Genomic DNA, 10,962 nt, shown 5'->3' with positions numbered 1-10,962 from the left:
ACGGTGCATGGTATCTGATGCATGGTGCATGGTACCTAGTGCCCAAAACACGGTACCTGGTGCATGGTGCATGCTATCTGGTGCCCAAAACATGATACCTGGTGCCCAAAGCATGGTACCCACTGCATGGTGCCTGGTACCCGGTGCCCGTTCCCACGCGGTGCTGCACGGCCGTGCCGGATGGGGAGCGCTCGGTGTGGCCGCGCAGGAGGCGTTTCCCAGCCCCACGCTGGCTGGAGGCCAAGGCTCCCAAATGAGCCTCCTTGCACCACACCGTGTGCTGGGAGCTCCCACTCACACCTCCCCGGTATAAAACCCCGCAGCAGCGCAGCGCGCGCACAGCCGGGACAGCCCTCGCAGCAGGTAAGTGACCCGACCCAAGCTGAGGGGGAGAAGGGGGGAGTTCCCCATGCCCAGGGGTCCGCCACCTTCCTCCCCAGCCCCCTCCCACGCTCGGCTCTGCCACGACTTGCAGGGACGCTCCCACCCCCGGGACGTGTCCCGGCAGCTCGGCGCATCCCAGGGCGTCTTCCTCGCCCCGACTCCGAAGGAGGGGAAAGCTCCCCCAAAGCCAACGCTGATCGCGACTCTCTCCCCCCCCCCCCGGCAGCACCCCAAGACCCCCCAGAGCAAAGGGACTGCAGACCCCACAGGAGGAGCAGCATGGGCCAGTGCAACTGCCGCAAGAAGCGCAAGGTCTGCGGGCGACGCCGGCATTGGGAGGGCTGGGAGCTGTGGGGTGTAGTTGGGGGGACAATCTTGTCCCCACCCCTTGGAGCTTGGGGTGCTCTGAGCTGTGCAACTCCCCCTCAGGATGAGTTTGGATTTGGGGTCTCTCCGGCCGGGATGAGTTTGGATTTGGAGATATTCCTCCGATTGGGGCGGACGGTGCTGGGAAAGTTTGGGGGTTTGGAGCTCCGTGCAGCCTCTCCGAGGATGGCAGAGTTTCCCCCCGTGCCCTTCGGACATGAGCATGTGCCCACCTGCACCCCTGGGGGGGGGCACTGGGTGCTCTGCACCTGCAGAGGCCTCGGTGGGGGGTGGGGGCCCGCAAGATGACTGGTTTCTCCCTAATGGCCCCATCGCATGATGTGGTTTCGGGGTGTTTCGAAGGGAAACCGCAGCGCCCCGTGAATCACCCTCGTTTCCCTTCCAATGCAGCTCCTGCTAATTAGCAGCGGGGTCGCGGAGCTGCTCCCTCCTTCCCCCCCCCCCCCCCCCGGACTTTGGGATTAGGGTCTGCAGCCCCGTAGGGTGGGGATGGGTGGCCCCGTGATGGGCACTGACTCACAGCTCCACTGCCACTTGTGCAAAGAGAGGAAGAACCCGTCCTGCCCCACGCGGGGGTGTGCGCCCGGGGATGGGGCGGGGAGCGGTGGGGGGGACGGGGCCACGGGGGGTCGTGTTGGGGTCCTGTGGGAGGGTGAAGGGTCACGGGAGCAGCGTGTGGGTATTGGATCGTACAGAGAATGGTGGATGGGGTTCTGGATTTATATGGGGGGGCCCCACGTCTGTAGGTGGGTCCCGGATTTGGATGGAGGGATCATGCAGTGGGACGGAGGGGTCCTGCATCTGTGCAGGGGGTCCTACAGTGGTGTGGAGGGGCGTCGCATCTGTATGAGGGTCTCAGGTCTCTATAGAGAGAGGTCAATACCGGTACGTGGGGGCTCACATCTGTGTGTGTGGAGGGGCTCACATCTGTATGGGGGCTCACATCTGTGCGGAGGGCCGTTGTACCCATAAGGAAGGCCCACTGCATCGGTGTAGGGCGGTGGCACGGAGCATTAACACACCTTCCACATCCCTCTTGGGGTGGCGCCTCCCTCGCGCCTCCCTCCTGGGGTGTCCCCTCCCTCCTGGGGTCCCCTCACTCCCTCTCAACCCCCTCTTCCCCATCCCCATCCTACAGGACAGCCAGGAGCTCACCGATGTGGAGCGCGCCATCGAGACCGTCATCAACCAGTTCCACTGCTACGCTGTGAAAGGGCAGAAGGAGTACCTGACCCCCAATGAGATGCGGGAGCTGGTGGTGCAGAAGCTGCCCCATTTGGGGAAGGTGGGGGCACAGCTCGGAGATCGGAGGGGGGGGGGGGAATGGGGGCCCCACCTCTTGTCATCGCTCTGATGGTTTTTCTGCCTCTCCGCAGTGCGTTGGACCCCTGGATGAGAAGATCGAGTGCATGGGAGACCCTGATGAGGCCAAACTGGAGTTCGGGGAGTACTGGGACATGATGGGGGATGCAGCCAAGGGCTGTCGGAGGAAGTAGGGCCGGGGGGGGGGGTGGGAAGGCGCCGCTTCGGCCCCATGCCACGAGGAGCTCCTCAGCCCCGCAGCGCCGCAGCGAGAGGGACTTTGCTCCTTTCCCCCAAACCCCTCCGATGTGGGGCTCCGGATCAGCACCGATGACACCGTCAGTGGTTTGGGGGTGTTTTCTGCCCCCCTCTCCTCCGTCCTGGTGACCGCAGTCCCTGCACGGGTGTGGGGTCCCCGTGCCCCCTCTGATGGCTGCGCTCGGGGTGGGCCGGTGGCGGGATGTCAGCTGCTTGCGGCACGTGCAACCGTTTTTGTATAAATTAATAAAGGAAAAAAATGGAAGAAAACAACAGCTGGAATGGGAAGGCCTTGCTCTGTCATGGGAAAAAGGGAGAGGGAGGGACGGGGCTGCGCTGCTGGGCTGCTCACCCCACTGCAGAGCACAAGGGTGCGAGGTGCAACGGGGGGCTGTGCACGTGCATGGGGTGCTGCCAGTGTGTGTGCAATGCTGCTGGTGTGCATGCAATGCTGCTGGTGTGCATGGCTCTGCAGGCGTGCAAAGGGCTGCATGGGGTGAGCGTGCATGGGATGCTGCGCGGCGCTGCGGTGCCCACGTCTGTGGTTCCCACAATGGGGACCCCACAGCAGCACCTGAGCTGTTTGTGTGCGGCTCACGTGCTGGACTGGGGGGGAACCCTGGTGTTTCTGAGGTTGGGAAGGTGTGGGGTCAGTGGACAGGAGCTGGGATTTCTGTGTGAAATGCCATATATCTGGGACGGGGCGGTGGTTCCCACTGAGCTCTGTGTCCTGGAGGAAGCCAGGGACGGGGATGGGATGGGGATGGGATGGGGGTGGGATGGGGATGGGTTGAGATGGGATGAGAATGGGATAAGGGACGGGGAGGGGTTGAGATGGGGTTGAGAAGGGGATGAGGATGGGATGGGGTTTGGATGGGATGGAGTTGGGATAGGGAATAGGATGGAGCTGAGACGGGGTTGGAAAGGGGATGAGGGTCGATGTGGAGATGGGATGGGGACCCAATGAGTGCCATCTCCGCCCCTGCATTGGTGTGCACCCTGTGCTCTGGGAAGGATAAAAACAGGGATGAAAAAACCCCAAAACCTGGAGAAAGGTGATAAAAGTGGAGCCAGGCCGGGGCTCCTCCCGACACCGCCACCGCGACTCGGCCGCGGCCGCCCTCTGTCTCCTCTCACCTTGGGGTGGATTTCACAACACGAATGACTATTTATTGTTCCTGCCTTGGAAATAAATACATGGAAATTAAGCCGAGAGGTGTGGTGTGCATTTAATTAGAGACAGGAAATGTGTCAAATGGTTGGGGTGATGGGAGGGGGAAAAGGAATAAGGGGCTGTGGGGTGCTCTGTGGTGGGAGGGGGACCCCAGAGTTGGGTTTGGTGACCCCAGTGCTGTCATGCGCTGTTGGTGATCCCGTGGTTCGAACCAGCTTGATAAGGATCTTTGGGGCAGGAAGAGCTCAGTCCCACGGCTGGGTAACTTGCGAGCCCAAGGAACACGGCAGGGGCACACTGAGGTGGGGGTCCAGGGGAAGAGGAGCTCACAGGGACGACAGAGGTGTCTGGGAACCGCCGTGTGACGGGGCCCCGATGCTGCACGGCGGCTCCACGCACACACCCTGGATGCCTTGTAAAAAATACGGGCTGCGTTGTGACATCGGCCCGGCACGGGGTAATGAGGGCTGTGATTCAGAGTGAGCTGTCTGCCCTCGGGGCCGGGGAGGGCTCCCACCCGACGGGATTGCAGCACCGGCACTGCGCTCCTCCTCAACCCGAGATCAGGCAGAGGGGAGCAGGGTTGACACACAACACTTTTCCGGGGCCCGGTGTCCCAAAAGCAGAGGTACCCAAGGAGCAAAGGAAGAAACGTGGGCGTCTGCTGCCCGGCGCCGTGACCTCCTCTTTGCATCCCAAAATATGCAGCTCCGGTGTCTCCGTATCTGATCTGCGCATTGGATCGCCGCGCCATCGCTGCGCCGACGCAGGGTGCAATTTGCTGGCCTGGTTAATTATGGCTGTGAGCTCTTGGCGCAGCCCTGCAGCGCATCGTCGGTCCTCCCCGTGTGTCTGAGGAGGGCTGCGCACCCTTCACCGTGAGCACTTTGGGTTCAGAGAATCCCAACCCAACCAGATCGTTTCCAAAGTCCCTCGGGCTGCGTGGAGATGGAATGACCCCAATGGATGGGTTCTGTGTTTGTGTCCCACTGCCACGCTCAATGCGCAACGCCGTGTGCTCACCCATCCGCTGGTGATAGACAAGGGCGATGTGCAGTGGGTTACGTGACAAAAAGAGGAAAAATGGGGTGGAGGAAAAAAATGAGAGAGGGATGGGGGAGGAAAGTCAGAATCTCTGCCCCTCGGTGCCGGCGCAGGCTCTGGGTTGGTGACACCCGGCCAAGGGAGGCAAACCCAAGCATCGAGTCATGGTCCCTTCTGTCTGTAGCACAAAGAGGGTATGGCGTACCCGCACGTGGAATGGGAGTAGGGGGGATTCAGCATTTGTGCACACGTGGAAGGGGAAGGGCAGCACGGATCCTTCCTCCATGGGTCGGGCCGTACCCCCATCGCTGCCACGTTGGCCCTTTGCGTCAGCGTCTCGCAGCAGAGGGGAACTCCACGCGGGGACAGCAGTGCCGTCCACCCCCCCCCATGCATCCTGCAGCCTCTTGGCGAGCGCTTTTGGTTCCCTAATTCCAGCTGCGAGCTCCGCGCGTGGTTTCCGTTCCTTCTTTGCTGCTAAGCAGTGCCCCGATGGTGGAGACCCTGAAACCATTTGAGAGATTTTCTGCTGGACCGTCGGGCGAGCGGCTCTCCCCACGTCGGTACGGGGAAAGGGTGGGATGGGGACCCAGGGGTGGCCCCGTGGGGTGGGCTCAGCGGCCCCACTGCGGTGTGTTGCAATCGGGGCTGCTTCCAGGTGAGCTGGGAACGCCCTGGGACGTCAGGGAGGGGCGGGAGCCTCCTTAAAGCCCTCGGGCCCACGGGATGGGCGCGAGGTGAGGACGAGCGGGCGGCACTGCAACCACGGCTCCGCGGCCGACAGGAGGACAGACGGACACAGCGGGACGGGCGGACGGGTGAGGCGCTGCGCCCAGCGACGGGTGCTGCGGGGGGAACGCTCAAAGGAACGTGTGGCTGCAAGCGGGGTGGAAATCCCCCCCAACCCCTCCCCGAGCCCTTCGGCAGCTCCATGCGCGCGGGGTCGGGCGGCGGATGGGGAGCTCAGCACAGGGGGTCTGTGGGGCTGTGGGAGGAGAGGAGAGAGGAGAGAAGGGAATCATCATGGCGGCAGGAACAGGCAGGAGATCAGCCCTGTCCCACCCACCCACGTCCCAGTGCAGGGACAACATCCCCACGTCCCGGTGTGGGATGATGTCCCCCCGACCCACCATGGAATGAAGTCCCTGTGCCCCACCATAGGATGATGTTCTGTGGCTCTGGGGGGTGCATGGTGGGACCGGTGCTGTGAATCAGTGTTGGAGCAGAGCAGTGGGGCCCAGCGGGGTCTTTGGTTGGAACTGCTGCAAACGTGGTGGTGTTTAACAGCCTGGGATGAGCAGAGGACAGAAGTGGAGGTCTATGGGGCTGCAGTGGGGGCTGCAGATCACAGCAAAACTTGCTACCAGCACCAGGCCCTTCAATGGCCCCGCAAATGGGTGGGGACAGCTCACGAGCACACTGAGACACAATGGGGAGAACCTCGTGCCCCGTGCTACCACCCCGAATTGCTTCCAAACCCTGCATGCAGCTGAAACGGGGAAGATGGGTGCAAACGTGGGGTGAAATTGGAGCGCGGTGGCACCGGGATGGCACCGATCCACCATGGGGTGGCTGCAACCGTGACCCACACCGCTCAGCGGTGGCACCAATCAGCACTGCAAGAAGCAGCATAGCTCTATGCTTTGCTCAGCCTCATCCCTGCTCAGGAAGGAGCCGGGACCGGACGGCGTCGTTTCCGTCCCCGCCTGTGTGCATCCTGCTGGGATGCGGCCACCGGACCCCGTGACGGCAGCAATCCATCGGGCACATCCATAGGAAGGGGCTCCATAGGAAGGGAATCCCGGTGTGGGGTGGCCGCGGGGCACAGCGGACGGACAGGGTAGGACTTTAGGGTTGGGGAACCCTTGGCTCGTGTGGCCCAGACCTATTTTGGGTGACGCCTCAACCGAGAGCCCCGCCGGGGTGTTCCTGAGCCGTGAAGCAAGAGGAGGGCCGGCCGGTAATTCCTGCCACTCCCTGCCCCATTCCAACCTAATGAGCCCTGGGAACCGGGCGCCGCGGTCCGGGCACCGCGGTGCCATAATTATTGCCGTCCCACGCGCCGGGGGCGGCCGCCCTGGAGGGCAGGTGGGGTGAGCAGTGCCATTTGGGGTGATAGAGAGCACCAGGTGCTCGACTTTGGGGTGGAAAATGCCTTGTTGGGGTCAAAAATGCTTTTTTGGGGTCACGCGCCTACCTCTGCGCTTCCTCATGGGTTTCCCTAAGCAGAAACCTTGCAAATGCCCCAGCCCTGACCCCCCTCCATCCTGCAGGTGAACGTGGGGCGATGGCGGAGGGCACGGAGCTGGAGTGGGCCGTCCAGGTGCTGGTGAACAACTTTGACAAATATTCGAGCCGCTGCTGCTGCCGGAAGCCGCGGCGCATCAGCAAGAAGGATTTCCGCAAGATGCTGAGCCGTGAACTCAACCACATGCTGACGGTGAGGCTGGGGGGGGGGACACGGGGTTGGCTTCGGGGTCCCCACACATCTTCCCCCTCACCCCCACGGGTTCAGGGTCCCCATACATCTTCCCCCCACGGTTCCCATGGGTTCCCACGGGTGCCAAAATCTCGCTCTGCCCCGCAGGACACCGGGAACAGGCGCGCGGCCGACAAGCTGATCTGCGACCTGGATGAGAACAAGGACGGGCGCATCAGCTTCGAGGAGTACTGGACCTTGATAGGTGGCATCGCCAGCCCCATCGCTCACATCATCCGCCAGCAGGAGCAGAGCATCAAGCTCACCAAGTAGCTGGGCTGGGCCTGACCCCCCCCCCCCAGACCCTGAGCTCAGCCCCCGCTGCTCCACAGCCCCTCTGCTTTGTGCCCCTCCTGCCCAGGGCACGCAGAACCCCAAACATCAGAGTAAAGAGGCACGAGGTCACCACGGAGGGCTCCTCCTGCATCATCCCTGTCCTCATCCCCCCCCCAGAGCTGGGCTGGAAGCGCAGGGAAAGGCTTCCCCCTCACCTAGGACAGAAATGCTGTCCATTCTCAGCCCACCCCAACCAGCACCCCCTGTGCCCTCGGAGCACCCTCTCCTCCTCAAAGCCTTGGAGTTTCCACGGGGTATCCCCCCAACTCCCCTCCTATCCCCCCCCCACCCCCCGGGGCTGGTGAAGGTCTGCCCTGCCCACCCCTGGGGCTGGGAGCTCCCGGCTGTGGCCGCGGGTTATTTATTGCAGCAATAAAGTTTGGAGGAGCAGCGGGGTCACGGCGAGGATGGTGAATGCGGTGGGGATGGGGGCACCGAGTGGGAAGGGGGGAGGGGAGGAAGGGTCCTCCCTGTCCCCTAACGACTCTCAGCGTGTCACCACGAGGTGTCACCACTGCCCGTGTCCGTGAGGCTCAGTCGCGATGCGTCCCGGTATGGAGTCCCCATGCCGTTCCCAAAGTGATCCCATCCCGCAGCCCCACCTCTGCGTACCCCAATGGGACCCCCGAGCTCCAGCGGGCACAGAGGTGTCCCCTGAGCTCCCACGGGGGCATCCCGTGCCCCCTTCCCCCCACATCCTCCAGCACAAGGGGGTGGCAGCACTTCGGGTTGGGGGAGCTCCCACCCATCCCGAATTCCGCCCTCTCCGCACCACCGCCGCGCAGCCTCCCGTTTTGCCCCGGGGATCCCGGTGGGGTTTTGAGGGGGGGGACGGAGGTGAGGGGGGGAATCCGTGGGAGCCGCCTGCGCTGAGTCAGTGCTCAGGAATCCCGTCGGGGCGCGGTGGGGCCGTGACTCACAGCGCTGCTCCTGGCCGGGCCCAGCGCAGCCGCTATGCGGGATCGGGAACCGCAACCTCCGGGTGCGGGGAATCCCACGCATCCTTCCCGCCGCAGAGGGGCTAAGGAATGCTCCCCCCCACCCCCGTCCGGGTCCGGTGAGGGGACAGTGCCTCCCGTCCCCGTGTCCATGCGGAGGTCAGCTGTGCGCATCCTTTGGGAAGGAGGGCTCTACAAAGTTGTGCACCCCCCGCCCATCCCCGTGGAGATCCACAGCCTACGGTCCCTGGGAGCTGCAGCTCAGTACTGCTGCCAGTGAGGGGCGGGGGGGGGGAGGGCGGTGCCAAACAGGCCCTGCCTCTCCTTGGGACATCAGGGGAGGGCGGTACCCATCCTCCTGTGTCCATCCATGGCACATTTGGGGTCTGTGGGACTCCCCCCCCAGCCCCGGGGACAAACACCGCCATCATAAACACAGCTCCAAATGCGTGCTCCCCATGTACCCCCTCCCCCCCCCCCCCCCCCCCAACCCGCCGGGGGGGGGGGACACCCCCAGAGCTAGGCCACCCCCAACCCGGCACAAAGAACCAGGAAAGGCCCTGAGCGTGGGCCACCACCGCTGTCACCCTCACCAGCACTCGGGCAGGAGGGTGACAAACGTCGGCAGCCCATGGGGTGTGCACAGGGACACAGTTTCCCCACTCCCAGCACAGCTTTGGGGTGGGGAGCGGGCTCAGACCCCTGCAAAGTGCTCCCCACGTGCAGAAAGCTCCACCTGTGCTGCTCACCTCAATCTCAGCTTACGCTGCAATGATTGCTGCCATTGCCACCCATCCCTTGGCACTGGGGACACCGGAACCACCGCCAGCACCCAGAGTACGGTGGCTGAGCACGGGATGGGGGCTGCTGCCTGATTTCTGCCCCATCCCCACGCTCACCCCCAGCCCCCTCCCCCTTCTCCGATTAATGGCATCACGCAGCTCAGTGAGCAAAAATGGGGCGCGGGCGAAACCCAGGGCTGGGAACAGCCGGGGGCGAGGGGCTGCACCCCCCGACTGCCCTATAAACACCAGCACACAGTGACAGTGGCACCGACACCCCGGCTCCTGCTGTCCCTGCTCAGCATCGACCCCGGTGAGTCCCTTTTTGCCCTCGATTTACTCCACAGCTGCAATTTGGGGAGCAGATTCCGCACCCTTTTGAGGGGCGCATCCATCCGGGTGGGTTCCCCTCACGGTCACCCAGCTGTGTCCCCACGCAGGTGATGATGGCGTGTTCCTTGGAGCAGGCGTTGGCTGTGATGGTCTCTACCTTCCACAAATACTCGGGGAAGGAAGGGGACAAGTTCAAGCTGAGCAAAGCGGAGCTGAAGGAGCTGCTCACCAGGGAGCTGCCTGCTTTCGGCACCGTAAGCGCACGTAGGGACATGGCACAGCCACAGCCTGGTGTGAGCAAAGCAGCCCCGGGGCCGTGCATGGAGCAGGGGGTGGGGGGCTGCGTGCTGCCCCATAGCCCACCCAAAGGAGGGACCCCATGCCTGGGGCTGGAGCAGACACAGACCTGTGGGTGCTGGGATGGCAGCGGCAGAGCGATGCTCCCATTTCAGTCGCTTTTTTTCCTCCTGCCTATGGTTTGATTGAGGGGGGGGGTGGGGGTGGAATGGGCAAAACTTATGAATGAAGAATGCATGCAGCCTGCAGAGCTCCTAAATGCCACCTCCCTTGGGAGGGAAAAGAAAAAAAAAACCCCTCCTCTCACTGTAAGAATGGAGGGAACTGGGGGCTTCCATCCATGTCGGCATGGAGACACCTCCCAGCCCCCAAACCTGCTGCCCCCATAGAAGCAGATGGATGAAGGGGAGTTCCGGCGCCTGATGAACGACCTGGACCACGACAAGGACAGCGAGGTGGACTTCAAGGAGTACGCCTGCTTCCTGGCCTGCGTGGCCATGGGCTACAACGAGTTCTTCCGCGAAGCCCAACGGCCCCGCAAGAAGTGAATCCCACTCAGCACTGCGCAATAAAGTCCTCCCAGAGCCTCACGTGTGACTCATGCCTCCGTCTGTCTGTCTGTCTTCTCTCTCTCTTTGGGATTTTCCACTCTGCAGCTCCCCAGAGGCGCTTTTGGAAAAGGCTCAGAGCTGCCCCTGGGCGTAAAGCTGAGATCTCCGCTCCCTCCCACCCCCAAAATGTCACTAAGGAGGGGTTTGGGGTGCAATGAGCTCTGAACACAGAGCCACCCCCCAGCTCAGCACAGGGGTGGGAACCAGGCAGGAACGAGCAACGTTCGTGGAAGGAACTCAACGAGACCCACACGCTGTGCTGTCATGGGGGGTAGGAAATGTTGCTGGGTGCCCAGAGGGACCCTCAGCCCCTGGAGCTGAGGATGAACCCACGCTGGGGGACAGGAGGTGACCCCAACTCCATTTTGCTGCAGGCAGCTCCCCGTGCGCACAGCGCGGTCACTCCAGGCGGGTGAGCTGGGCTGGGCTGCCCTCCCCAGCAGAGGGAGTCAGGGTTGGTTCGTAGGGAGAGCTGTAGCTGCTCCCAAATGGCCCCAAACCCACAGAGCACACCTCGGGTCTGACATGGGGCAGAGCATCCCCAGCACAGCCCTCACTAAGACCCTGAACATCCCCCAATCCTCATCGAGACCCCACGTCCCATCATGTCCCCAATCCTCATCGAGACCCCACATCC

At 63.1% G+C, this 10,962-nt stretch overlaps 3 protein-coding genes across 6 annotated transcripts; all 3 read left to right on the top strand.

The window, feature by feature from the left end:
- The first annotated feature begins 629 nt into the window (after positions 1–629).
- S100A14 (S100 calcium binding protein A14) lies at positions 630–2,267 on the top strand. Its single transcript, XM_042836940.1, has 3 exons — positions 630–696; positions 1,910–2,056; positions 2,148–2,267. The coding sequence occupies exons 1-3, from the start codon at positions 664–666 to the stop codon at positions 2,265–2,267; spliced, it is 300 nt and encodes a 99-aa protein (XP_042692874.1). The 5' UTR covers positions 630–663.
- A 2,701-nt stretch (positions 2,268–4,968) lies between these two features.
- On the top strand, positions 4,969–7,754 carry S100A16 (S100 calcium binding protein A16). Of its 4 annotated transcripts, XM_042836949.1 has the most exons (4): positions 4,969–5,112; positions 5,208–5,367; positions 6,823–6,989; positions 7,137–7,754. In XM_042836949.1, the coding sequence occupies exons 3-4, from the start codon at positions 6,837–6,839 to the stop codon at positions 7,299–7,301; spliced, it is 318 nt and encodes a 105-aa protein (XP_042692883.1). In that variant the 5' UTR covers positions 4,969–5,112; positions 5,208–5,367; positions 6,823–6,836; the 3' UTR covers positions 7,302–7,754. The 4 variants fall into 4 exon arrangements, with proteins under 4 accessions (XP_042692883.1, XP_042692882.1, XP_042692884.1 ...); XM_042836948.1 differs by lacking the exon at positions 5,208–5,367 and having other exon boundaries at positions 4,971–5,112; XM_042836950.1 differs by lacking the exons at positions 4,969–5,112; positions 5,208–5,367 and adding an exon at positions 6,171–6,389.
- A 1,773-nt stretch (positions 7,755–9,527) lies between these two features.
- LOC122170258 (protein S100-A4-like) lies at positions 9,528–10,262 on the top strand. Its single transcript, XM_042836961.1, has 2 exons — positions 9,528–9,671; positions 10,104–10,262. Exons 1-2 carry the CDS (start codon positions 9,528–9,530, stop codon positions 10,260–10,262), a joined length of 303 nt encoding a protein of 100 aa, XP_042692895.1.
- Positions 10,263–10,962: the final 700 nt, after the last annotated feature.

This window comes from Centrocercus urophasianus, unplaced genomic scaffold (assembly GCF_019232065.1).
Source record: "Centrocercus urophasianus isolate 14NV4802_14NV808 unplaced genomic scaffold, USGS_Curo_1.0 seq_65, whole genome shotgun sequence".
Classification (NCBI taxonomy): Eukaryota; Metazoa; Chordata; class Aves; order Galliformes; family Phasianidae; genus Centrocercus; species Centrocercus urophasianus.
The sequence above is the reverse complement of the archived record's forward strand: the minus strand, read 5'-3'. Positions and strand labels throughout refer to the sequence as shown.

Excerpts from the sequence above, each read along its gene's own strand:
- LOC122170258 (XM_042836961.1), top strand. The coding sequence starts at position 9,528 with ATGATGGCGTGTTCCTTGGAGCAGGCGTTGGCTGTGATGGTCTCTACC. Across the intron at positions 9,672-10,103 it reads AGCTGCCTGCTTTCGGCACC|AAGCAGATGGATGAAGGGGA; the intron begins GTAAGCGCACGT and ends CTGCCCCCATAG.
- S100A14 (XM_042836940.1), top strand. The coding sequence starts at position 664 with ATGGGCCAGTGCAACTGCCGCAAGAAGCGCAAG. Across the intron at positions 697-1,909 it reads ACTGCCGCAAGAAGCGCAAG|GACAGCCAGGAGCTCACCGA; the intron begins GTCTGCGGGCGA and ends CCCATCCTACAG. Across the intron at positions 2,057-2,147 it reads AGCTGCCCCATTTGGGGAAG|TGCGTTGGACCCCTGGATGA; the intron begins GTGGGGGCACAG and ends GCCTCTCCGCAG.
- S100A16 (XM_042836949.1), top strand. The coding sequence starts at position 6,837 with ATGGCGGAGGGCACGGAGCTGGAGTGGGCCGTCCAGGTGCTGGTGAAC. Across the intron at positions 6,990-7,136 it reads AACTCAACCACATGCTGACG|GACACCGGGAACAGGCGCGC; the intron begins GTGAGGCTGGGG and ends TCTGCCCCGCAG.